Source organism: Melopsittacus undulatus, chromosome 8 (assembly GCF_012275295.1).
Source record: "Melopsittacus undulatus isolate bMelUnd1 chromosome 8, bMelUnd1.mat.Z, whole genome shotgun sequence".
NCBI lineage: Eukaryota > Metazoa > Chordata > Aves > Psittaciformes > Psittaculidae > Melopsittacus > Melopsittacus undulatus.
The window spans coordinates 19,677,397-19,704,906 of record NC_047534.1 but is presented as its reverse complement, the minus strand read 5'-3'; the positions used below and the strand labels follow the sequence as shown (position 1 = coordinate 19,704,906).

At 37.2% G+C, this 27,510-nt stretch overlaps 1 protein-coding gene across 13 annotated transcripts in view; it reads left to right on the top strand.

Moving 5' to 3' along the window:
• Window positions 1-27,510, top strand: part of PPFIBP2 (PPFIA binding protein 2) — a 105,109-nt gene that overhangs the window by 67,372 nt on the left and 10,227 nt on the right. For 12 of the 13 annotated variants that reach the window (XM_031050439.2, XM_031050437.2, XM_031050440.2 and 9 more), the window contains 13 exons: window positions 1,711-1,842; window positions 8,988-9,080; window positions 11,510-11,618; window positions 14,891-14,952; window positions 16,676-16,751; window positions 18,446-18,505; window positions 20,118-20,215; window positions 20,432-20,496; window positions 20,756-20,824; window positions 21,256-21,316; window positions 23,187-23,228; window positions 25,016-25,160; window positions 27,348-27,486. In XM_031050439.2, the coding sequence (XP_030906299.2) occupies window positions 1,711-1,842; window positions 8,988-9,080; window positions 11,510-11,618; window positions 14,891-14,952; window positions 16,676-16,751; window positions 18,446-18,505; window positions 20,118-20,215; window positions 20,432-20,496; window positions 20,756-20,824; window positions 21,256-21,316; window positions 23,187-23,228; window positions 25,016-25,160; window positions 27,348-27,486 (1,151 nt within the window). The remainder of the gene's footprint in view (window positions 1-1,710; window positions 1,843-8,987; window positions 9,081-11,509; window positions 11,619-14,890; window positions 14,953-16,675; window positions 16,752-18,445; window positions 18,506-20,117; window positions 20,216-20,431; window positions 20,497-20,755; window positions 20,825-21,255; window positions 21,317-23,186; window positions 23,229-25,015; window positions 25,161-27,347; window positions 27,487-27,510) is intronic. The other variant, XM_034065799.1, reaches the window with a different exon arrangement.

Below are 27,510 nucleotides of genomic sequence, written 5' to 3'. Positions count from 1 at the left end.
AGTTTCTCAATAAAAAAAAAGGCAGTGCACTGTCTTTTCCTGGTCAGTGCTTGATTTATTTCATTTAGAGGAAAAAAACCCAACCAAATCATGAGACTACATTTCTGTTTATTTTCCCACCCATACACAAATATCATTGTCAATGTCAGCAGGAATGGCCATGGCACTGGGAATAGTGGGTGGCTTAGATAATTGGTGTTGCAGTGCAGATGCAAGTTCAGTACTATTTTTAATTTGGGCAGTATTCCCCACCAGACTAAAACAATTTACTTGTAGAGTTAGGTTCCAAATTCACTTTAACTGTGTAATTTTTTTAATAACCTTTGTGGGTTCTGTGACTCCAGGACATGGTCTACAACATACTGTGCAGTTTATGGGAGAGGAAGACATAAGAAAAGGGTGACGGACAGGGCAGTTTCGACCACTCAGTAACATCAGTGTGGATCCAGAATAGCTATGGCAACTTCAGTTAAGTAACTGCTATGTAATTCAAAGCAGAATCTGCTGTGATTCCTCAGTGTGTTTCACATGATGAAAACACTAATGTGAGTTATGAATTAGCAAAATTTTTTTAACCATTTAGAAACCAGTGTTCTTTTGTAAAAATTATTTAGGCACTGTAAGTATTGATTTTCCAGTAAGGCTTAAAGTCCTGAATGATTTGGAGGGGTTTTTTTCCACTCTTTGAAAATGGAGGCCAACAGAAGCCTAACATCAAACTCTTATATTTTGGAAGACATTTTGAAAGATGCAGGGAAGGTGATTACTGAATATTTTCCAAACACAGTGATATCACTGGGTCCAAAGTACACATCCCTTTGCAACCTCAAAAACAAACACAGGGTATACAAACAAAACTCATTCCCAGTTATTTCTACTTTACACTGTTACTCACTCTACATATTGCCTTTTAGATTCCAGTTTGAGGATACACTTTTTATTCACTGCTGTTCCCTCCACATTGTATAGTCATCAGAAGTTACCAAGCACCACATGGTGTAAACTTCCAAGTACTGCTAGCATTACTGCTGAATTGCTGCTTGTCTTTGGTACTCTGTTTTAGTTAGGGTGCTTATTCTGTAATATCCTTTATCAAACAATACATTGTAAGAAGTTCCAAAATGTTTAATTGTAATACTAAAACATAGCTTTTTCTGGTGAGTCTTTCAGGAAGTAGCCAATTCTTTTGTAATGTGTCATGTGGCATTATGTAGGTTTGTGTCTGCCTAGCCTTTGTGTTGTTTTCTGATTTCATGGCTTGCTTGGGGATTAACTCTGCCACATGTTTTCTTGAAATATGGCAGAGGACACAGTGGCATAGCCATTAACATGGCAGAATGTTTACATGAAAACAGCTGCAGAACCTGAGAAACATGCAATTCAAACAGGTCAAAGTATAGATGCTATGAAGAGAGGTAGGGAAATGTGCTTTAATACGAATTTGCCAATAATCCTTTTTTTTTGTTTGTTTGTTTTGTTTTAGTTACTTTTTTCTGCTAGTAGCAGATGCTTAACATCACAGCTATCTTGCTGTGTTTTTTTCCATTGTGAAGCAATAGCAATTGTGACTTTAAGAGAATCATTTTGCTTTTGTATTGAAAGCGTTAAACAATGGGGTAGAGGTTTTAGTATGGATCTGCTAATAAATCATGTAGCATTCTGTCAGTGTTCAATTAAATAACCAGAGAAAATGTTCTGCTTTGATTTCAGGAGTTGCTAAGTCGAACATCACTAGAGACTCAAAAATTAGACTTAATGGCTGAAGTTTCAGACCTGAAGATTAAGTTGGTTGGGATGGAAAAGGAGCAGAGTGAATATGAAGAGAAACAGAACAAAGCTGAGGTGAGTTTCTTTCCTTAGGTTGTTTTCTTTTTTATTCTATCACATGTCTCTGGTATGTTGTTATGCACCTGAACATTCAAGCTGAAATCAGCATGCAGTAGGATTTTCCATCCATGCCACTGATCCTGTTAATTCAGTGAAGAATATGATTATGCACTTTTGGGATGTGGTTTCTTTTCCCCTCTCTCATTATACTTCCAGAGGTTGCTGTTTGGCTTTAATCAAATCACAAAGTCCCTTCCAGAAGCATACATTACAGTTGCCATTCACTTAACCCTTTCCTTTTCACATAAGCTTGGCTGGCATGGCCATGTGAGGCCTACAGGAGCCCTTCTGTTTCCTCATTATGTGGCAGAGAAGACTTGTCAGCCCAGTAGTATCAGTGGTGCTACAAACACTTAGATGATCACCCTTGGTGATTTCAATGCATTCTAATCCTTGTTCCCCTTCACATGCGGAGAGTTCTGCTCATCAAAGAAGCTTTGCTCTTTACCATATTGATTAAGAAAGAGAATATAAAACAGAGAAACATGAACACGGAATCATGGAAGTGAGCAGCAGGTGGGAGCTGGGAAGGAAAGCAATTATGAAGAAAGTAATTAATATGAACTGCTATGCATTGCCCTACTCAGTGGTCCTGTAAGGGAACCACCTAACACAAGAGGATTATCTGGCAAGGGAGGATTGCTAGGTCCAAGATTCATACGGTGTTGACTGAAAAAACTTCCATGTTGACACAGGAAAATTTGAAATCCAGGCAGTGTTAGAAAACTGTTTGATCTCCATAATGTTGCTAGTGGAATATTTGAGAAGCATGAATAAGTAATTTACCTGCAGTGACATAATATGTTTGGAGTGTGTTTGGTTTTTTACTTGTTTATCCTCAGAAGTTTTCCTTAGAGATCAAAAGATATCTTAAAGAGAGCAGTCCCTGGCAGAGGTTGCAAGCCAGGGAGGCACCAGCTGCTGTTTTTACCATCTATGGCTGCCTTGTGCTCTTTCACCCATAATTGTCTCTTACTACCTGAAAATCTAAACAGGTCTGTGCAGCACGTAATTGCTACAGATTGCAGCCTACTCTCAGTAGCCACCTTTCTGAGAGGCCTTCAGCTCTTCCTGGTGCTCAATATGTAATGGAATGAGGGTGCCTAAATTATTGCAGAACATACAGAGCCAGTCTGACTTCTGGAAGGCAGCAGAGGTTTTGAGTGCATTTGCATTGACAGAACTTTTAAGTAGGTCTGAGCCTGTGGTAAGGATGAGGCTATGAGCTGTGAAATTCTTTTGATACTGCAGAAAGGTGTGTGACCCCCTTGGATGGAAAAGTTGAGCATTATTGGGCCTGGAAGCCTATGCTGTATTGCTGAGTGATAGGAAATGTTCCTGCTGAGATGGAAAAGGCTTCTAATCTGATGGAAAAGTTGAGAATCATTGTGTTAAGTATGCCCTGAATTATTAACTACCCCAGGATGTGATTAGATTTCTGGCCTGTTAAAAGTTGCAAACCTTCGTACACTGTAGGGAAAATGAATAAGTAAAGCTGTGGGAAATAAATATAATTTCTAGTTTGCTTGTTGAGCCATTTAAAAAATTACTTCAGATTGTCCTGAATAAGCATTAATCTAATGTGTAAAGGTAAACAGGGGTTGCTTTCAGTCAGACTGGATACTTACTTGAATTCTAATGCTTTAACCCTCTTACAGCTCCTTTTGTTATAAATTTCGCTAATTTTTCAATACAAACACTATTTCAAACATAAGAATGAAATTTATGAATATGTTTCCTTTATACTGTTAGACTACAACTGCTGCTTAAATTTGGTAATAGCTTGAGTGTCTTCCTGAACTTCCTGCCTCCTCTGCTTTGATAGATTTGCTACTATCAGAACGTAATAGTCCTGAGTTTTCAGCCTAGCGCATGTATTATAGAGGTATTCAGTAGTGAAGCCCTTTCAAACAGCTTGTTAATTATACTCCATGGCTGACCATGCCATTTCTAAGTATAATAATGGCTTTTAAAAAGTTTAAAATTAAATGTGACATTGCAGAATAATTGAGCTCAAACATGTTTGCTCTGTACTCTAATTTTGTGTCGGCTTATTTCACAGCAGCTGTTTCCAGTCACATGGAATTTAGCTATAGAATTCTTTCTCTGGTTGAGTTGGGGGGAAACAAAGCAAATTAAGATACCCTTCTCAATATGAGCAAGTTTTAATGTGTCAGGTTAATTTCACTTTATCTTGTGCAGCTGTTGTTTAAATTTGGTTTTAGTTAGCAGCAAGGGGTTTATCAAGCATCTCTAACCTCTTCTCAAAGGTATTAATTTCACACTGAATGCCACTTGTCTCTGGCTCTTCAAAAGCACATGCTAAATTTAAAGTGCCATCTATTTATATATATAACACAGGGGATAGGAGAATAGCTGCTTTTAAATGGACTGTCTCGCTCTTGACTGTCATTTTAATTCCTTTCTTGTGGAATAATGTTTTACTTTTGCCACAGCAATGCTGTGAAGATTTCTGAAACCCCACCTGAGGGAGTTTGTGCATCTTTTCTCTTACCTGAGAAGCCTTAAAAATTTGGAAATGTGTTTTCTTAACACAGCAAGGTATGAATAATCAGCATTATCAAGTGATTAATGCAGCCCAGATGCCTGCCTTACCTGAACATAGAAGACAAAAGAGACCTCCTGTCACTACCAGGAGACTGCAGAAGTGATTGTCCATTTCAATTTGCTTAACAGCCTTTTTTTTTGGCATAGAATCAGTTTTGTTGTTTTTGCTTTTTCTTCCTGAGGATCTGAAGCTTGCTATAAGCTGTTAAATATCTAGTGCGTAGTTACTTGCAGTTTCAAAGAAACTTGAGTCAGTGAGCCACTGACTCCCACTGGGGAGTCTGATGTGTTGTCTCACCTGAATCAAGTTCAAGATATAGTACGTTAATACATTTTCATGCTGTAAAGGAATCTCAAAAAGAGAAACCTTTTCTACCCTGAAGCTAGAAAAAGTTGTAAGGGCACATATTGCAGCTGAAGTTAATCTGTTTCTCCTCCATAGATTTCTTATCCTTCACTGGGTTAAGGATTTCTGTCATTTCTGTACTGTTAAGTTTGCCCTGAGGGAAGTCTGTATGGATGCAGAGTGTTTCCAATTCCTGTTTTTAATGTGAAGTTATAGGGGAAAGAATAAGGTTGCATCCAAAGTGTTTCTGAACTCTCCCAAGTTGGCACAACTGGAGCAGCTGTCAGTTTGTGCTCAAATGTCTGTGCATCTTGTTAGAGCAGTCCTTCAGAACCTTGTGTGAGTTAACAGTGTTCTGTCAAAGACAAACAAAAGCCTTGGTGCTTGAAAGCAAGCAAAGGAGATGGATGTGTGTCCTAATGATTCCAGTCATCGCCAGTTGGTACTGCTCAGTGAGGTATCTGATTGTGAAGATGATGGTAAAAAAGAAACAAGATTAAAACATGGAAGGTGGAGGGGTTGTGGATAGTATCTGGACTGTACATACAGCCAGTACCACAGGTGTTCTACTTTGCAGTACTCCTAATAAGAAGATGAGTTAGGTAAGGTTCTCCCCACCAGCGTCATACTGTGTTGCTGCAAAGTGGCCAGTGTAGCCAGTATTCTTTCTTATGTTTTTTGATTGTTTATGGAACTAATCCTCATTTACATACATTAAGAGCTGTTTGGATGAAAGAGTATGAGCATCAGACATTGTGATCCTGACTAAGAATAATATGTAAGTTAAATATATGCAACTGCTTTCCTGAATTTCATTTTAAGCACAGTGCCCTAAAAAAAACAATTGATGTGAAACTCTTGTATCTGGCACATACACTGTTGAAAGGAAATCTTTGTGAATGTTTGAAGTTGACTGTGGATGTTGATGCCGTTTGAGATTGGTTGTGTTATACGCTTACCTGGTTGGAATAGCATCCTTTCCTTGCAATAGCTGTTCTTTAGCTTTGTGATTATTGGTTCATCAGAGGGTTGAGATGGCAAGAGGGCTTCTGTGCGTTGTAAGGAAGAAAATTCTAAGAAACATGCCATGTCTTCTGTTGCCCTGTCCACTAAATTCTTTCCACCCTTTTGGAGATGGATTAATCTCCTCAGATTTATTCCAGTTGAGAAGATTGAGAAATCACTAAACAGATGTTGTTAATGTGTGTGAAAATTAAGAGAAAAGCACTCCAAACTTGTAATACCTGAGAAATTACCCAGAACTATTTGCTACTGAGTTAGGGAATTTAAATGAAATGTTACATAGATTTTAATACTTGTCTTCGGTTTGCTTTCTGTAGCTGGACTTTTTTGTTTGTATCACTGAAACACACAAATCCAAGAATCTGGCCAGCAAATTGGTGCACTTTAATTACTTTTTCTTATGTGGTATCCTTTAATTTCTCCTGCGTATGTTGCTTAACTCTTTCTCCATGTCAAAATACTGCCTAGCTAGCAAGCTAGTAATGGGGTTACTTTTCTGACCCATGCTAGACCTGGGAACAGAATTACTTTACTAGTAATTTCTGTGAATAAATTGTGAGGAGTAGGTTATGGCCCCATCTGAGTACTTAGCAATTTCTTCCTAGTGGATGATTTTGCAGTATAAATGAATGGTATCAATTCCCATTTCAGCAAAAGTGTGCCTCTGAGCCACAGTCAGAGTGTGCCTCTGTTGCAGTTCTTCCTGATATCAGACTTCATGTGACTGTAAAAGCTTCCAAAACTGAGGGGCCAAATTTTGATCTTTATATTAGAATCAGAATCATGAATTAGTGTGGAATATAGACTCTGTTCTATGTAACCTGTAGCTTTGTGCAATATTCCAGATTTAAATCCATTCACATATACTTTAACAAAAGTAAAATTGTAATATTTGGGTTTTTTTTTTCAGTTTGCCTTTGATGTGCTTCATGTATTTCATTGTGCTGCAACTGTAGAAGTCTTCCTTGCATCGTTTTATTTCTCACTTTTTTTTTAATTTTTTTGTCTCTTTTTTTCCTCTCTTCCCATGTTTTCAGTCAGTAGTGAACCTGATAAGTGAGCTACAGGAGCAGATGTGTAGACTGCAGCTGGAAATTAATAGTAGAATCCAAGAAAGAAATTCTCAAGATAGGAAACCAGACTTGACACCTAATGGTCCTCAATCTAGTCCAAGATCAGTGGTAGAGTCTCTCAGCCAGAAGAATTGTTCTCAGTGCAATGTACGAGAAGTACACCTTAGCCTGTGTATTGCCTCTTCTCTACTCTTGCAGAAACTAAATTCTGCTAACCAGGATTGTGTTGTGAATTACTGGCATTAACCTTTGTGACCTTCATTAGCAAAGAGTGAGGTAGTCTTAAAAATTACAACAACAAACTCCCCATCCCAGACACCCCACCCCCAATCAATAAATTGGGTCACCATTGATGTTTGTCTACTAAAGCACAGGTATCTGTGGTAAGACCTAAGCACTCTCCGTTTTTTTAATGACTGTAATTGTACTTTTAAGTCTGTAGTGCTGGTGTGGTGTGTGGGTTGGGGTTTCTTAATTTATTATTTGAGGGGTTGGGTTTTTTTCCATAGTTGAGATTTATCTGTTTGATACGCAGCATGCTAGCATGGTTTGGTAGTTTGCTAGTTTTCCTCACAGTCACCCTAGCTGTGCATGATGGTGCATCCTAACTAGTCCTCCAAACGCAGATTATTAATTCTTTACTGTCTTAAAAGCTTTACACAGGTATGAAATACAGTTTCAGGTAAGAATATCTGAAATGTGGCCTTTCTTTTTCTAATGATAATGCTAAAATGAATGGAAGGAGCCATAATAAAAAGACCTTTAAAATAGCAAATCCGGCACATTTTTCTTTCTTATTTGACACTAGCAGTTACCAGGAAAGCATTTTTGAGTTTACATTACAGATCCTAGTTGTATTTGACCAAAACTGTCACATGTCAAAACGAAAGCTACTTTGCCTAAACCACTTAAATTTACAGAAGGTGGAATGGTACTGGTATGCCTGAAAATTTCCATTTTAATATTTGCTTTTAAATCTGTTTGCTTTAGTTGCCACCTCTCTTTGGTCACAATTTGGATCCTCAGAACTCATAAGTAATCTGCTTATATTGCGAGGGAGTTTTTCAGTAACTTTTCTCATAGGTTTATTTTACAAAAGTAATTCATTTGGGCATGATGCCTATTTTGAAAATAGTGCTATTTTTCTGAGCTTGCCTCTGTCCAGAATTGATTAGTGAACTATTAGACTATACTACAAGCTGCATTTTAAAGAAATCATGAGAGTCAAATCTGGAAGTAATTCAAAATAATTTAACCCAAGATATTAGTATGGCTGTTGAACATATATACTATACAGCATTCCGAAATTGGGTTAAGCTTCCAAATTTTTCTTTTCCTGAGTTCATTTTAAGACATTTGGTCTTGTCAGAGTGATATTTAAGAGACAATTTCATCTCTCAGGAGTAGAGGAATAGAAGAGAAGGGTAGGAACCCTGGCTGGCTGCAGCTCTTGGCTACCTGAACTCAGTTTGCAAAGTGGCAAACTTTAACAGTTAAAGTGGCATATTTGTGGTCATATTTGACTGTGTATATGTGTGTATGGTATTAAATGCCTGTAACTTGCTAGACACTATTTTGTCTAAGTGTTGTATTTCTTGGTAAGCAGTTTAAACACCTGCTTGGGGCAAGTATTGTCACTTTGGTTAAAGCTGGCAGTCTGGTAGTCTTTTAGCACTGCATGTTTCTTCTTACTTTATGAGGTGGCTTAAAAACAAAATGAGACTTAAAACCACAAAACAAAACAAGTAAAACTAACCCTGCAACAAAATCCTGATAGTTGATGTTACATGAGACTGCAGTTGCAGATTTTTTGGCTCATTTTCACTAAGAAATGCATGACTTCATTAGGATTAGCTATCTTCCTTAATACAGATAAGAAATTTGTTCATAATTTCAAGTGGAGAGTTTGAGAAAGTATTCCTTATCTTTCAGTTCAAAATAGTTTTTTGTCTTCTAAGACTAGGTCACAGTTTTTAATGTGGTGGTTCAGTGTTCGCTGCTGTGTGGTTCATGCATGATCTTTAATTCAGGACTATGAAAAAATTACTACCAGAGAAATCTTACTTACAGCTGCTGTTCTTCCTTTGCAGGGTTTGCTCCAGGAACTTAGACACCTCAAAATTAAAGTGGAAGAACTGGAAAATGAAAGAAATCAATATGAGTGGAAATTAAAAGCAACTAAAGTAAGCAGAATACTTGTCATTTACTAATCGCAGACATTTCAGCTGCAAAGGGAAATATTTAGTCTTCTCACAATTGCCTTATGTCAGGGCCTGCTATGAGTCAAGTTTACTTTGGAATGGGTATTTTGGTTTGAAGTTTTTGTAGTTTCTTTTTGTGCTTTTTGCTTCCTCCCTGCAGTTTCCAATATTCTACCTTTTTGTAATTCTTATTAAAAAAAATGAATCAAGAAGTCCTTTTGACTTACGAAAGACCTGTTGTAAGGAAATGTTTTGAATCTTTGAAATTTTTCCGTCTTTTATTCATGTATTGATCGCAAACTTCTGTGGAATCTGCTTTCCAGTTTGAAGAGACATGCAAAGTTGGTTGGGTGTTCACTTAGTGTGGAATTTATTTTAATAGACATTAAGCCCAAAATACACTATTAGATCATCTGCTTTGACTTTCTCTATAACAAAGCGCATAGCTGCCTTACCCTTCAGTTGACCTTGAACCCTGGAAAGCTGTTGGGTCCTAATCTGGGGAAACTTGACATCTGAAACATTTATTATTTTCCCCAATTGTTATTTTCTCTAGTTCAACATTTTCATTGTTAAACAGTTGAACTTTATTTCTAGTTTGAATTTTTAGCCCTTATTCATTCTTTTAGATTAAAAAGAGCCTCATTGTTTCTCCCTGTACGCTTTTGTGCTGTAATCGCATCTCTTTTCATTTGTGTAGTACTTTAATCCCATTCATATGAATGACTGACTCGGAGTTGTGGCTGGATCTTGGAAAACCATTTTGAATTATTAAGCTGAGTTTTCTTTTTAATACTTGAGAGCTTGATCCTGAAATGACAGACAGATATTGTTTGTATTAACATTTCTTTCTTCTGAGAATTCTCAGATGAATATTGAAATGTTCTATGAAATGTTGCTCTCATGGTTTTTTTCCTAGTAAGATCATAGCTTTTGTATCCATGAAAATGTTTTCTCTGAAGTGGTGGATATGAACAGTCTTTGGGAAAATATTTTCTCAAGTATTGTGGCCTGTGGCCAGTTGCCAAGGCAGATAAAGATTATGGAAAGCATAGGAGTGAAATAAGAAAGAAGAGTAGGAGAAGATGCAGGTCTAGAAAGGAAGAAAAGTACAGGGAAAGAGAGAGGAAGCAGAAAAATAATTTGAGAGATGACTGGACTGAGACATTAAAGGAAAAGACAGCCTTTAAAAGAGCTATGAGATCAAATAGACCAGGGGAGCCAAATCCAAATCTGGTATTAAAATGTCTTCAGCCTTTGTTTTCCTGTTGCTCCAGTTTCTCAGATGAGGATTTGGAATATTTCCATGGCTGGATATAAAAAGCATATTAGTCTCTGGGAAGTGCAGGAGCCCTTCAGAGATGCAACAAGGCAGATTCCTCTATTTCATATGGAATTGCAGGCAGAGCTGTTTGCTTCCTGGTGAAAATAAGTTTGTGTATTAGAGTAAATTAGTCCGTGTTTTTCCCCATTGTTTGGTGTTTTTCTTTCCTTTAGGATTTTGGGTAACTGGTCACAGAAGTGATTTATTTGTTTGTCTGTTCCTTTTTTTCCTTTGTTTTCTTTCTTTTTTTTTTCTTTCCTGCAATGAGGTTTTTATACTTTTGCTGTGGAAATGCAGAAGGTAGATACAGAAAGGCTTTAAGACTGCTGAAGAAAATCTTAATGAAGCTACTAACTTAGTAAAGTATGCTGTTGATAGTGTTTCTCACAGATAGGAAGAAGAGTTGAGAGTCAGTATATTTCAAGCTGGACAGTCACAGAATTCTTCGCCTTCTGTATTGTTGAGTTCTTTAATGTGTGGTATTCTATCCCACTCTGGTGGCAGCACAACTTGCAGTAACTGTAAATGAACCATTGGTATTTTGTGGTGTATGTGGTGTTGTTTTCCAAGCAGTACTTTGCTTCTAGACTGTTTGCTGTAGTATCTGATGTGAGGAAGAACAATTTTGTTACCCTGCTGAGAATTTGGCTTAGCATTTGTAGATTCTCAGTTATATTAATTAGTAGCGAGGATAAAAACCCCAGGATCTTTCAAAATGCTTTGTTATCTTTTAGTGGTCTTCATGCAAAACTCAGGAGTTGCCCCATAATAGTCATTAATATATGACAAGCATTGTAGCACTGAGGGCTTTCCAGAGTTTCTTTACCTGCATGACTTATTGAAAATGTTACCTTTCTGTAAGTCTGTTCTTTGAGAGCTGATTGCATTGGAAAAAGTGAGCTTCTGTAGAAGGAATAGGATAGTTGCACCATGAAATACATACAGTTGTTACAGTGTTTATGGAGTGTCCTGAATTGGGAATGGGACATCAAATTGAAGCATTAAGCTTAGAACTCTTCTAGTTCATGGGAAAGAATCATAGAGCATCAGTGGCAAAGTTATTCTGAATTTGTTTACTCTTTTTCAGGCTGAGATAGCCCAGCTTCAGGAGCAATTAGCTCTCAAAGATGCAGAAATAGAACGCTTACAAAGTCAGTTGTCCAGGACCTCATCACATAACGAAGTGGCAGAAAGAGGTAAGAGGAGGGGAAATAAAATTAAAAATCCAAAACCTACTTTAATTTCACTTTGGTGGCCACTTGGCTCAGTATTTCAAAGGAATACAAGGAGAGACCAGAATATTTATTTTGGAAGGAAAAATAGTGCAAATATATTTTGTCTCCTGGTAGAGGCCTTTAATGTGTGAAAGTCTATCCCAGTCTAGAGGCAGTGATAAATAGCAGTATGTATCCCAACAGCACTGAAACTTTTTCTAGTGGAATTTTATTTGCATTTTTGAGAGATTTATTGTAGTTTAGTGAGAATTTATTTTTGTGCATACCTTCAAAATTTCGTTGAAAAATCTTTACAGTTCCCGTTTTTTAAGGAAAAAAATATTGGCACAGTAGTAGCTAAGCATAATGTTGAAGTATCCAAACATCCTAAAACATAGTAATTGATTCATGTCTTTTCTTTCTTCAAGACTATATATTATTTAGGCTCCCTCTCCCATGAAAGGTTGGACCAGATAGTATTTCAAGGTCCCTTTCAGGGGCTGTTCTGTAACTTTATGATACTGCAGGGTTCTCATTTAAATCTGCACTGTTGATACAGGTCAATGGCAAGTCAGCTTATTTAGCCTTTGGTCTCAACAGGTCATGTGAAATTAAATTTGTTTCTTGAAATACTAACTGCCCTGAGCTTCTGTCAATGGCTGGGCTGTGAGCAACATGATATTAGTGACCTTTTTCTTCTATATCCTGCCACCTAGCCATGCAGAAATACTTGTGTGTAGTTTAATGCAGTGCATCAGTTTAGCTGCACTAACTTCTCTTGTGGGTGTTAACTAATGCTTCCAAAGAGTGCCCTTGTTGAGATATGACTTTTCTGGTGCTGTGCTTTCTCTCAGGGCTTACCAAGAATGTCCTTAAAGGAATTAATGCAGATGTGTCTTTTGTAGAAGACTGGATTTTGACTGTTGCTTATTCCAAATAAGTGGCTTAACATATACTTGGTGCTGATTTCACTCAGCTGCAGCATTTGTGCATGTAGAGAACTGCATGTCTAACTAGAAAATTACTTTGCATAACAGCAGTGTTTTGTACGGGAACTCTTCTATTAATAGCATTCTGTATTTTCTAAGAGATTGCCAAATGATTTATGGAATTTCAAAGGAAAGAGAGTGGTATGGGAATAAATCAAGAGCTCAGCAACTTTAAACTTCTAATAGTGTCTGTTCCTGTTCAGATTGAAGATGAGTAAAACTGTCCTTGATTCCAGTGTGGGGAAAAATATAAAACCCTATACAGATTCTTTAAGCTACATTTAAGAAAACCACTTAGACTCTGTATGAATGGAAAGAATATGCAGCAGTAATAATTCTTCTGGGGGAAAAAATAAATCCTGAATTATCAGATTTTAAAGTGGTCTTATCAAATAAAGTTGGAAAATAATGTCAATGTACCTGTAGTGTGCTAGAATGCAAATTCTAACTAAATTGCAAAGTTTATCTAATATGTGCTTTTTCTGCATACTTTATTTGACCCTCACCATTTACCATCGTAGAGGAAGTTTATAGGAGAAGGCTAAAAGAAAAACGTAAGCCTTGCAACTCACTCTTGGCTTTACCTCACTGTTCCTTTCACACAAATCATAACTCAGATGCATTCTGCAGCAGTAATTCAATGTTTTTTTAGATTTGGCTGTTGAATTGTAATACACATGAGACATGGCTTTCATTGTCTGTGGCAAGCAGACAGCTACTTGTCCTTTTTAGTAGGATTTGATTTCAGAAAAAATAAAGATTCACAAAACAGAGAAGTGGACTTCAAAGGGGCTTTGTCAAGGTTAACAGAGCCAAAACTTAACCTTTGCCTCTTTTTATTTGTACATATGTACAATTCATATAATATCTGGAAAGATGGCTCTGATTGAAAGCATCTTTCCTTAGAGGGGAAGGATTTGGGCTTTTTATTTTTAATCAGTGCAGTAAATTAAATGAAAAATGCAGTCTGAATAAAAATGTTTCCATACTTGATGATGGTATAAATATTGTGAATAAAGTTTGCTTCAAGGTGATTAAAAATACCTTGACAACAGTTCTTTTTGAAGTCTATTTTTTATAAAAAGGAATTAGTAGGACTGTGATTTTAATGGCTTTTTTTTAAGTCTTCCAATTGCTTGCCTAATACCTGCTGGCTTTAGTTTTTGATTTGGCTGTGTTTGTGTATGTCTTGTGTTAGTATGTGTTCTCTTCTGCAAAGGAAATGTTTGCAAGATTAATTTACATGTTTTAAAACTTAATTATTAGTAAGTGTGTATTTTTCAGAAACACTATAGAAAATCTAATAACTGTTTTTGCAAATAACTGTGACATTGTATGTTCAACATCAAGTTGTAAACCATTTTTTTGAAGATGCTCTTTAGCAGTATTGATTTTCTTCTCTGACTTCATGCCTGCCACATCTGTTTTTCATTGTCTTTTGTGAAACAAGTGGGTCTGTTTTATGTCAAAGCACGAATTCCATGAGTGACAGTTACAACAGATACACTATTTCAGGTTCTGTTTCCATCATCTACACTCAATTTAGTATAGGTTGGTACTGGAGGACTTGCTAGGAATAGTGTGGAGAGGAGAAATGACATATTTAGTTCACAAAATTAGGATGATTGTGATAATCTTATAAATTTTCAGAGTGTGTTTGAATTGATTTGACTATAAGAATCCTGAATAACCTCTACCTTGTGACGCTGAATTGTGTGCGAGGCACTTGAGAGCAATTCATTAGCTCTTGATATAGATTTTAACTTACTCATACTGAAAAGCTTTAAGAAAATTGAAAAAAACACCCCAACACATTTTCTTCATATCAAACTAGTTACTTTGCATTTCCAAGCTACATGAATGTCCTTGAGCTACTTCCCATAAGGTGGCAAATATTTTTCTCAGAATATAATTAATTTTCAATCATACTTCATTTAGTTAAACATATAACAGCAAACACACTCTCATCTTTTGCAAAATAAGCTTCAGTGTTTCTTTTTTTTCTTGTCATTTGACTTCAGTAAATATAAGATAGTATTGAATAGCCTTTTATAAGCAAACTCAGCATGTTTTCATTCTGCAGTGGTTTCAATAGGTCAGCTTTTAAAAAGCCCCAAGTTAAATGTAGTTTGGTAGTGCGTTTGCCTTGCCACTGACATGGTTTGGTTACTCATAAGCAGATAATGAAAGTATGGGAAAACACTTATTGTTTACACAAAAGTAGCAAGGGTATTTTCCTTTATAACATTTTCAAACCATTTTTAGATCAAGAAGTTCAAAGATTGAAGATAGGAATGGAATCGTTATTGGCTGCAAATGAGGAAAAGGTGAGAAAGTAATCCTCATTCTACATAAGAATGAAATGATGGTTTTAAATCTTTGAAATGTTCTGAATAGCCTTATTTGTGTAAGCGTGGTATTGCCCTGATTTTTGGATTATCCCATGAGATTGTGACAGAAGGTTGATTTTTAAATAGAAAGTGTGGCTGACCATGCTAACTTGGCTGCAGAGCTTAGAAGGCTCATTAGATTCCAGAGGTGAGTAAAAAGCCAAGACTGCAATGACCAGAATTTCCTGGTTTGTGCTATTGAAAAGATCATTAAGGTTTGGCCATCTCTGGTAGCTCTTCATCTTCCAACATGATCTGAAGTGTAGATTATTATATTAAAAGAAAATCAAGGTGATCTTTGAATCAGGCTCGAATTTTGGAAGGGACCTGAATTTAAAGAGACAAGGATAAAAAAATGAAGATTACTAAAGGACAGGAGACATGAAATTAAACTTATTTAAATGGTAAATACGGTTTTTGTCTCATCACTTTTTGTCTCTGTATGTTGCCATCATCAAATAGATGATAATATGCATCCCTAAAAACTTCCTTTCGTAACCAAGGAATCTGGACAAGGCAGTGTTGATCCTGGAGAACATTAATATGACTCATAACAACATTTAGTTCATAAAATATCAAAAAGCCAAAATTTACATCTCAAAAATCAAAGACGTGGCAGTGCAGCAGCTCGGTCTCAGCTGTTCACTTAAATATGTGCCAGCTTCCCCACAACGTCTTTATTTCCTAGTGCCCACTTCTCTGCTTCTGTGGCTTTCCTGAACCTCCTTGTGAAAACTCATTATTACTTGCTTGGGTTTGCATTGTCAGTGCTCTGTTACCACAGCACTGGGCAAGATTATCACACAGGAATGGTTTAGAACTGCGGTCAAAGAAACAGGACAAACTCTAAGAGTGCAAATTTCAGAATTGCACACTTAGTGAGGATAGCAAGAACTTATCATTGGGGACACAGCATAGTATATAGAAATGAGAGAAATTACAAATCTAATTAAATTATTATTACCCGTCCCTGTGTTACATCTGCAAAAGGCAAGCACCTTCCCTAAATACATTAATCAGGATGCTATATACATAATAGGAAAGCATTAGGTATTGGAGAAAGAGTGGAGCTGGATAAATGAAGCAGACATTCGCAAGACCTCATTTCTTTGGTTCTATACAAGTTTGACTGCCCAAGTCAAAACCGACTGTGTTTTGGCTCCCTAAGTTCAAAGAGGTGTGTTCAAAACAGGAATTAGTGTAGATGTCATAATGCAGTACATATCCTACAAGTGAATTCTAAAGAATGTGACTAGGTTGTTAACCTAAAACATAAACATGATTTACTTTGCAATTACGGGTACAGTGCTAGCAAAAACCCAAACACTGCCCACTTCAGGCCATTGAGGTTCAACTCCAGAATATTTCTTTGATGTAGAAATGAAAGCAGACTTCCAAATTATGCTTCTCTAAATAACTACTTTACTAGTAATGTCAAACTCCTCAGGTTTCCCTATATCCATAATTTCATGTTGTACAGCAAATACTATATACAATGGCAAATAAAAGCTAATAAATTTTCTTTACAAGGTACGTGAGAGACTTTATCCTGCTTTCTGGAAAAGCAGGCCAAAATCACAGAAAGGAACGTGTAGTAGAGCATTTCTGCTGATTAGAAATGTCAGATGTGAAATATGAATTTATTTAATGCTTTTCACAGGACCGTCGAATAGAAGAGTTAACACTGTTGCTCAGCCAGTACAGGAGGGTCAAAGAGATAATGATTGCAGCTCACGGTAAAATGTCTTGTGAATAATTTCCTGATATCAGGTATTTTTCAAACTGCACGCACTACAACTGCTGTTTGTTGTTGTTTTCAATATATGTGTATAGTAATATTTATATATGTATTGTATTGGAGTGCTAAGAAAGTAAGTATACAGTCTTTCAGATGAAGAAAGAACCACAGCATGTCTTGACCACGCTTGTGTTACTGCCTGTAGAGATTTCCTTTTTGTTTCCTATACTGTAGGCAGTACAAAAAAAAAAGAAATAGGGTCTGTTAAGCAAGAATTCTATGACTGAATCTTATGCTTGACTGTGTAAGTCATAATCTAAAATTTAAGTTAATAGTAAATCCCTCCTTAGAGCCAAATTTTGGTGCTATGTGGTTTTTAAAATAGTGTCATTAAGGATCCTGGTTGATAAGGAAGGATGACTGATGAGCTTACTGCTCTGGTTATACAGCTATGTGAACTGCTCATAGTTGGGTCATAGAATAAGAGTCTGAAGACTGTGGTTCAGCTCTTCATGTGCCAAGGCAATCTGAAATCAGCAACTGCTCTTCTTAGAATGCTTTGCTATATACTGCAGTGGGGCAGGAGCTTTGGTGGCAGAACTCCTACATCTGTGTAGTGGTGGCTGTGGGTGGACAGCTGGGGCCATGGTTTTATCAGCTACTTCATGCAGTCCTTCTCCTCCTCGCTGATGGGACTTCCGTAGGTCTCTTCCACAGTGTAGGCCTATGACATATGTTCTTCATGCTCAAAGCTTCCTACTTCCTTTTTCACTGCTTCAGGTTGCTACTTCTTGGCTGTACATGGGTTGTAGAGGCCAGACCAAAAGGAATTATAGCAAAAAGGGTTAAATGACGGAGAAAACAGCAGGACACTAATGCAGGCATAATAGAATTTGTTGACACAAGGGCAGTTAGGAAAGTTCATTTAAATTAGCTAAACGCATGAGTTTACAGTATTCTTATTAAATTGCATTTTAGCCCTCTCAATCTATTATTCAAAATTAAAATTATATTCAGTTTTATTTAAATTATTTCATCTGTAACAGATGAATAAATTATACAGATAAGTCTGTATGGTGTTTCCTGTCATCTGTCATGAGTAACTGCTTTTTAGTGTAAAATGGTATTGGGAATATTAGCAGATTATGAACATTAATCTATTGAACACATCATGTATTCAGATTAACCATAGTTCAGTTCAGGAATGGCAGTAATGATTAACTATGAGCCAGCTAGTGTTAATGACAAAGTTTTCCTTTTATGTCATGTTTTTTTTATATGGCATTCATGAAAAGGAAGCTGATCTCGAGTGCAATTTGATGCATAGGAGGACCTTCCACCCCCCTTGCAAAAAACCCCCAAAAGTTGCAATGAGTATAATAAGTTCTCTTGCATTTTCCTTCCACTAAGAAAAATTCTGACAGCTGACTAGGAAAGCTCTGGTGTGCAGGGAGCAACTGAAAACCCAAGGTTGTTTCAGTGCACACAATATTATATATTTAACTTCAAAATCTGGGGAAAATTCTTTGTTCCATTTCTCAGTTATGCTGCAGGAAGTGGAGTAGGTTTTTAGGACAGTCTTGTTTGAAGTTGCCAATGTAGTTTTCAGTACTAATATTATTCTGGGAGACCTTCAGAAAGGACAGTTTTGTTAAACGTACATCATCACATTAACAAACACAATGTTTTCAGGTCTTGTACGGCAGAATGGACACTTGTATTTAACACACAAGAACAGGGAACGAGAGTCAGGTAAATCTCTCTCTGAATGTTCTTTTTATAAAGAAAGTCTCTCTCTTGAAAGTGTTTTCAAAGGAAATCCAAAGGTGTGATTGTAGCCTTTGGAGACCTCATGATGTTAACCCCCAAGATAACTACACCACTGTTACCCTGAGAGTAGGTGCTCTCAGCAGAAAGCCCCAGTAACATCATGGGACATGGTTTTTGGAGGACACATTGTGCATGAGCAACGAGCAAGTCATGATGCTCTGGATTATCATTATATTATAGTTGGTACTGCAGGGAGTATGATATATGCTAGTATAATGTATGCTAGTTCAGTACAGTCTAATATCTGAAAAAAACAGTAATGCTTAGCATAATAAAACAAAACCAAACCCCCAAACCTGTGTAGTACTAGAGTGCGTAAGACGGTCCGCACTGAGGAGCATAGTGTCATGGCTACAATATTATCGCAGCTCAAATGAGCTTGTTAGCTGATATGTGCTTGAGGGAGTCTCGTATTTAGGTTGCTAAGAAATATCTCACTTGATTATTTTTTTATTATTTCTAGAGGTGTGTTTTAAAGGTTCCTTTTGATGTGTAATCTCTGTCTAAAATCTTTGGTAGAATCAAAGGGTTGAAATCTTCTGCCTCTGATAACTGTTTCAAATAATTATCTGGGGTTAAAGTAGGGTGACTGCTTGGAACAGCCACAGAAAGTTGAGCAAAATATAAAGGAGATACCCTGAACTTCACTGTAGATCACTCTTCTGTGTACCAGCAACCACAGCATAAGTTTCACCCCATATCCTGGAGGGCCAGTGATCAGTATGGGGTTTGTTGCCAGTCTTCTTAGCTGAACAGCATAAGATCTGATCTCTAATGAGTTTTCAAGTGATCTCTTGGCTAATAGTGCTAAGGCTTAACCATAAGATTTGGTGTTTAGAAACTGCCTAGACCTGTTGCACCTCTATCATATAAAGTAGGAATTAGTAATGTGCTTAAAGGTCAGTCTAAGCATAGCAGCCCTTCCACATCCTGTTTGCAGTCCTGTGCATGGAGAGTTCCAGAAAAAAATTCTTATCCAAAATACTCCAAAACTGCTGAGCACAGAATATTCAGAACCTGATTTAGTATTGCAGCTTTGACAATTTAGAAATGAAAGTCCTACTAAATAATGAATGTGGAGTATTTCAGTGTCTGTTTAGATCTGGGATATCCAGAAAAACCTGAGGCATGTTTACTGTATACATTCTTGAACTGAGCATGGGACATTGTATTATGATACAGACATGCATGCTACCTATAAAGCAATACACTACGAGTAAGAAAATGATACCAACTTGAACTTGCCTCAGAACATCAAACTGTGTATTAGAATGGTTCAGAAGCTGCCTCACAATCAGCTCAGCTACTCACAGCAGAGCAGGTCATGTAACTAGAAGTGGTAAATTTCTTGCTGTAATATAAATCAGATTGCTTGTAAGTCTGGGCTGGGGAGTGGAGAGGCTGGAAAGCTACATGCATCAGGTGAAGGCTGAAGGGTAATTGGGAGACTGAAATATTTAGACTGTCTGATATAGTCCTAAATGTTGTTTTGTGGCCTTTTTCTCTCCCTATTTCTAATCTTTGATGGTCACAGGCTCTTCTGTCTCTGGTGGCAGTGAAGAGGAACTTGAGACAACTTTAAGGAAGTGGAATCTTTTGAGTAATCCTCAAGGAGAATTATTGAAAACAGAGGTACTTAGTAAAGATGTTTTAGAAGCAAGTTCTATATGTGATTTGTTTGCACTGGTTTCTCTGTGGTAGCTAAGGTAATGTAGTAATGTGGGTTTAGCCTTGGCTGATTTTTTATATGTATTCTTGGTGTAGGCATGATAGGTCTAGAATTCAGCACTAGAGTTAGAGGCTTTATTTTACATAAATGTGAATTTATGTATGTTTTATTTTACATAGGCATCTTCAGGAGAATTATCACCAGCTGTGCTGTCTCCGTCGCCACACAAAGCTATGGAAATCAGGCAAGATCTTTATTTTTTGTGTTTTATGTGGATTGTCCTAAAATCTAATTATTTAATCTGTTTAACTGTTTAGCTGGCATGTTGTCTTCCCTGTTCTTGGCTTTGCAAGAACTTTTGGGTAGTTGTGAAAGCAGGGTTTGCTGTGGGAGTTTGCAGTACTTAATTGTATAAGGTCTGAATTGCAGCAATAAATTAGCACTTTTATATATCCAAAGATACTTGTAGTACTTAAACCTGTATGTTTTACTGTGATTCAAAGTGGAAGCGTTCCAGTATCTTCAGCTAATTCAACCTCTCCACAAGAAGAATCTCTGGAAATCGTCAGCAGGTAAGAATGAGTAACTTTAATTGAAATGTATAACATGCAGACAGATTTCTTTTTTATATCTATATTTCTGCCCTTTTCCAGTTTCAAAACCCTTCAGTGTTGCACACTGTTCACAGAGTCACTACTGTCTGTGCACTGTTAAGAGCCTTTAAAAAGTCACCTGTAGATAAAAGGTGTAAAACTGTACATTATGTCCTGTTGCCTTTCCTTGTTGACCAAAGGATATCTTGATGCTCTTTCTGATTTTGTGTATTGCCATTCCCAATACCATGTGTTTTAGACTAAAAGTGTAATAAGTGAATCTCCTAGCTCAGCATTATGCTATATGCAGACATACGATATATATGGCAGTCATATGATACAGCAGGGGCATATGCAGACATACTGCGTTGTACCAACTGTTGCTTTTTTTTGCCTCTTACTATTTTAAGGGTTCCACAGAAAAAAAAGTCAAGTAGTTTAGAAGACTTGCAGAGTGAATCCCTGGAAAAGGTTGGTTTATTTACAGTCACGATTTCTGGTGTTGCCATGACTGAAAGGTAAAGGTCAAGTATATATATTATTTTTGTTTCACATACAGTAGCCCAAACCACCACTGACATTGTATGTGGGGGAAAAAGCCCTCATGATTGAACAGTTCAGGTTGGGGTTTTTTTATCCCATATCCCAGCTTAGAATAAACAAATGAGTTGACACACCATACATACACATCCTCAAGCTGACACACCATACATACACATCCTCAAATTCAGCTTTTCACCTGAAAGAGAAGACAAATGCTTAAGAGAAATACAAGAAATAATGTTAATGAGGAGTCATTTGCAGTAGTATTTTGTTTATAGGTAAGAGTTCTAAAAATAATTTCAACTTCCATATAGTTAAAAATGTTAAGGCAACAAATGCTGAAAGTAATTAGAGATTGGGATGGGGTATTTCCACATAGGATTGAATTTTGAGCATTTGCATGTAAATATTGAGTATCATTCCCTAACTCAGATTTCTGATATAAATGGCATTCCTGAGGACAGCAGTGATGCTGCTTTGGTGAAAACTGGAGAGGCACTGTTACTAATTCAGGGGCTTAATTCCATTCTAAAATAATGACTCTCCAGTTTACGAAGCCTCATTACATTACGGTCCAGAGGTTTGTTTTGTCACTCTCTAACCCAAAATTTCTCTGCACTTGTAATTATGCTTTGTGAGACTGTTATTGACACCTTCTGGACTCAAATCAGGCTTCATACTGGATTACCCACATGCAGTAATGCCATTTAGAACAGATACTAGAATTATGGTTGTTTCAGTTCTTAAAATTCATAATTTTTTCTTAAATCTGTGAAGATGACAGTAACCAAAGGGAATGTTTGAAATTTGCCTTGCATCCGTTTGATTGTGGTCATACATGTGACAGATCAGTTCAGAACTAACATTCATTCCATGTGGAATTTATGAAGGTCTGTTTTCTTTTCCTAACTTTCATTTTCCTGTCTGAATTCAAGAATTTAATTTGTCTCTGTGACATGGTGTGATAAGGCTGTCCCTATGCATTTAGGCTGTAAAGCTGCTCTATCGGTTAAATCAGTCCATCAGGGAGCAAGAAACTACCAAGGATATGAGAGAATTGTAGCAAGCCAGCCCACATTCCAATTTAGGCATGAGGCTTCTTGGTGAAATAACAGAGATCTCCCTGTGCCTAGGAGTGAGTGGCTAAATGTGAATTAGTTACAACCACAACAAGAAACTTGTTTTGCTGAATCAGCGAGACTTCTCGCTTCTTGCATTAAATCCAAGAGAACATGTGCAAACAGCACTGCTTACTGGAGCCATTCTGGTTTGCACAAAGCTCAAATTGCAGTTATGTCGAGCAATGAAAATGTAAAATAAAGTAAAATAAAAAGTAAAATACAGCACATTGGTGTCTCTGACCAGCCATGTTGCATATTCTCATCCCCTCATTTCTATCACAGCTCTTTATGGTTTCCCCATTAAGTATTGTGTTTGTTCTTTCTAACATCAGTCGTTTTCATATTGTTTGAGCTGTTAAACAATTGTCATGTTCCCAGCTGAAAGTTAAGTCCAGAGGAATCACCCAGAAGCCTAAAAAGTAAAAAAATTCCTTTGCTCAGAACAGAACCGGGCCCAAATTTTGTAGAGTGGTTTGAACAACCACATTTAATATTAAATATGTTACTGAAATGAAAGGAAGAGATAACAGACTTGTAATATGTTGTCAGTGCATTAAGTAGCATCACTATAGCAATAAGACTACAATTGATGTTCTGTGTATGTATGCTAATACTAACATTTGTCTGTTGCTTTTTTTCCATAAAACTTTGAAATTACCCTCCCTGCAACTCCGTAGTATGTAGACGGAAAACCAGTACAGCCTGTTATAGAACAAGAGGTATATTAACTGTCAACTCTCTTAACATTTGTCTGTTGTGGTGTGCTGTGATGGTATGCTGTGTTTTCATTTTCTGTTCATTTTACTTTTTAAAACGTTTCCATAGTTCCAGTACTGACAGACTCTGAGAACAGGGGTAAGAATTTGAGAGGGAACACTTTTTTTTAATCTACAAGCTTTTATGTGAGGCTAGAAGCCAAAGTCAGGCAGTTTCAGAAAATACTGAGCTAATGTAAAAAGCAGTTTCCGTACTCATATGGTTTTTGATACAAGTCAGGATATACTCCTGCAGTTGCCAAAACAGGAGAACCGAGGCCTGCAGTTACAGCATCACAAAGATTCCTCTAAACCTGGAAATAAGAACAGATAAACAAGTGGTTATCTGTTAAAATATTTCATGTATCATCCTGTCCCAGACAATGTTTTAAATGGTTTAAAACAATTATGTTAGAATGGGGTTACTAAGTAGGAGCATACTCCATGTTTCTGTTTTCTATGTTTTGAGTATTTTCAGTTCAAAGTTTTCCACCTTTCTGATACTGACCTATTTACCAGCATGAGCTTACTCCAAACGCACACTGAATGTACACCACTTCCACTGACATTGACTGGAGCTGCAGGTTCAGTGTTTTTCTGGAAAAACTTCTATATCCCTATTGTTTTGACAGTTGTGGGATATATCTGTTAATTTGGATTCAGTGTTGGAAAAGTCTCACAATGCTATTAAATATCTCGTTCGGCTCAGAACTTCCAGATTTATGTGTTAAGTTCTCATCTACCCTGGTACAAGGATCAAGATCCCAAGTAGCTGATCACTGAAAAACTGAATGCAAGGAAAATTGAGATATTCTGTTTCTAGCATAACCTACATACCAGTTCCTCTTACATATGATATGCTGTGGCTTTGAGGCCCACCTCCTGGGAGCTGTGTGGCTGGAGGAAGGTCCTTCCAACATAAGTAATCTCACTGATGCTGGTAGCACTGTGTTTGGGTACCTACAATACATGAAAGCAAGCACATGTTAGATGCCTATTTTAGCCTGACATGGGCAAAAGGTTCAGTGAGTAGCCCATTCAGACCAGCCCGAAAATACAGCTCAGTCTATGTTTTTATCAAGTATCAAAAGTGTTCCTTGTGCTTAGGTTCTATAATAAATTACGTATTTAGCTATATATTTGGCAACTGTAGCTATAATTGTTTTTTATCTATACAAAGATATCTTGGTTCTTACAAGAGTTAAATTTCTGTACCCCAGCTTCATTGTTGATTCTTTTGCTCTTGTTAACGGTGGTGGGCAAAAGTGTTTGACAAAATTTGAGTTACACAAATACTTTTTTTGGCTTAAATTCCAGCAAGATACAATTGTGAGGCAGAAATGCAGACAGTTTGGTGAAAAAGAGGGGTAATAATTGATAGGACAAAGAATTATCTGAGAAGTGACTAAATGCATTTCTGGTACTATCAAAGTGGAAGGACCAAGGTATTATATAGTGCTAGGTCCTTATGATGAAACCAGGTAACATTCAACATATATTGTAATGTAATTAGACAGTCTGGCTGAAGTGAGGGAGAAAGTCAGATGAGGAAAGAGAAGGCAGCATCTTAGTGAGAAAACTGTCAGCTAACTGAGGTTCAATGAGTGATCTGTAAGCAGGAACGTGGAGGGGGTGATGCCATTTTGGGTTCAAGTACTTTTTCCTCAACTTTTAAATTCCTGTGTACTGGATTGCAAATGCTGTTATTTGATTTTGTACTTACTTATTTTTCCCTCTTTAAAAAACAATAGAGTAAGCCCCTTGCGAAAGGCAGCAAGTACCAAACCTTGCCAGGGAAGCTGCCTCGACCCCTGCAGAATGGAGAGCAGGGAACATGTAATTCATCAGATGGGTCTGGTGTGAACGACTCTGAGGACAGCAGCTTCCTGGGCCTGAGTATGTATCTGCATCTTGCTGGGAGGGGGAAAAGCAAACTGAGAAGCTAGGACATAATATGGTGTATAATCTGCTATACCAGAAAAATAGACTGTGACCTTCAGGAGACATACTACTTCTTTTTTGTAACAATGTACCTAATATATGCCACATCAGCTTACTTGGAGGTTAAGGGATGGCTTAAATTTAGAGCGTTCTTTTCTGCTGCACTTGATGTTAGAACTTGCTGACATCATTAATAGCATAAGTAATGAAAAGACACTGACTGCTTCAAAGATTGTGGGAAGAGCATTCTGAAAGGCAACATATCTGTAACTAAGAAATGGAAATTCTAGAGATGCAAATGTATTGGCAACATGAATAAGCAGTGTTTTCTTCCAGCACACTTCCAGTGCTCCCCAGCGCTTGCTGACATTTTCTTAAAAAGCAAGCAAACACAAATGCAGAGCCAGGAACACCATCAATACCTTTAACAAATGTATGCTACATTGATGGATTAAGAGAAACAAATCAACCTGTGCCCTGCAGTTTGGCTGCCTTTCAGTGCATAAAACTTCACAGTATATCTAGTGCTAATGTGCACATTTCAGACAAAAACCCAGTGTCGGCAGTGTTGGTTGCTGGAGCTTGTGGCAACCCACAAGTGAAAAACTCACTTGCTAGGTATAGGAAATCATGGGTGGATTTTCGAAATGCAAGTATATTGTTAGTTCACAGCCACAGCTGTGTGTGTAAGCCTGTGTTAATTTGTTTTCATTGACATCTTGAGCAGGGATATATTGTAATACAGAAAGTATTACAGCAAGGCACACAGCCAGGTATTTATTTGCCAAGGGCTGAAGAGCACAAGAGCATCACTTGTGATTTTGAAGTTTGTCTACACTTTAAAAAGTATGCTGGCAGCTTTTTGTTTGGTGGGTTTTAAGGCCCCTTGGTCCTAAAAGCTGCCAGGGCCTGTAGATTCAAGATTGCAGTAGGCTGTAGGCTGTTTAGAGTTTGGTTGAAAGGATTTTTTCTGTGATTTCAACATTGTAGTCAATGCAGGAGCCGTGCTACTGTATCTTTAACTGCAGTATTAGCCAGGGATGGATGGTCTTGTAAAGGAAATGTTCTTTTCCAAGAAACAATGACTCCTTAAAAGCAGTGAATTAACAGAATTTTTTATGCAGGTTGGTTTGTTTCTTGCATGTGAAGCAGACCTTTAAACCTCTAATTCTATATTTCAGAGGAATTTGGTGTAACTTTAGACATTGCTTCATTTCAGACATTCTGCAGGTTTTGTGAAGCTCTGTAGGTCATGCTTAATGTGTTAAAATTGTCTCAGAATAGTTCATAAAAAACCCAAACCTCACAAACAACAGATATATGATCATCCCTATCTATTTAAGATGATCTGTACAGAATTACTGGTGCTTGTGCACACTGATGCATATTCACTTCCATGTCAAGCACCATAACTGCTTCTTTTCTTTTTGTTTCTGCTTTTAATGCTTAGCTGACTTCTTTGCTCTTCTGTAACTTTATTTTGCTGGTGTTTTATATCTTCTTTGCTTCTTCATCTGGCTTTCTGCTTCTTGGGATGACTGAAGATCGCATCAGGAGTGTCAGTGCACCAGTGCTAGGTACCGTATCCAAACAAGATGCAACTTTAACATGAATTTTGCTGCTTGCTTTTTTCCTTTCCTTTCCTCTTCCCTTTCTCTATGAAATAGTAACACCACGTGGGCCATCCAGACTGAATTCCTGAAGTGTAGTGCTGAATGGAAGTAACAGCTTTTGCTGCATTGCAGTTGGATGGGATTTCTTAAGATACTTATTCCTGCTTTCATTCTGTTCCTACTGAAGTTGACAGAAAAGTTCCAACTTTGATGGAGGAGTTATGGTATTAAGAATAGGCAAGAGTCTGAAGAGCCTGCTTCAGTCTGAAGACCTTAAATTAATAAAAATGTTGGAATTAAGTACAAACAACTGAACTAACAGTACTGGTGTACACAATATTTTATTACTTTCTGTTTGTATCAAATGTACAGCTAGGGTTTTTTTCACCTTCTGAGCATGGGGTTTTTATACATGAAGTTTTCTAGAAGTCTTTCCTTTTTGTGTTCTGCATTTAAACATTAGTTTGTCAGATAACAACTTTGTTAACAATTTGTATTAAATGTGACTATATTGCTGTTCTTAACCCAGGAGACACAGAAAACGTGGATGGTACAGTAGTCTCAGATGACCTTTCACCTCTTTCTTCGGGAACAGATTCAGGCCCACAATCTCCATTGTCTCCAGAAAACAAAAAGAGTCCAAAAGGGATCAAGAAAATCTGGGGAAAGTAAGGTCATTTTTGTTTTTAGTT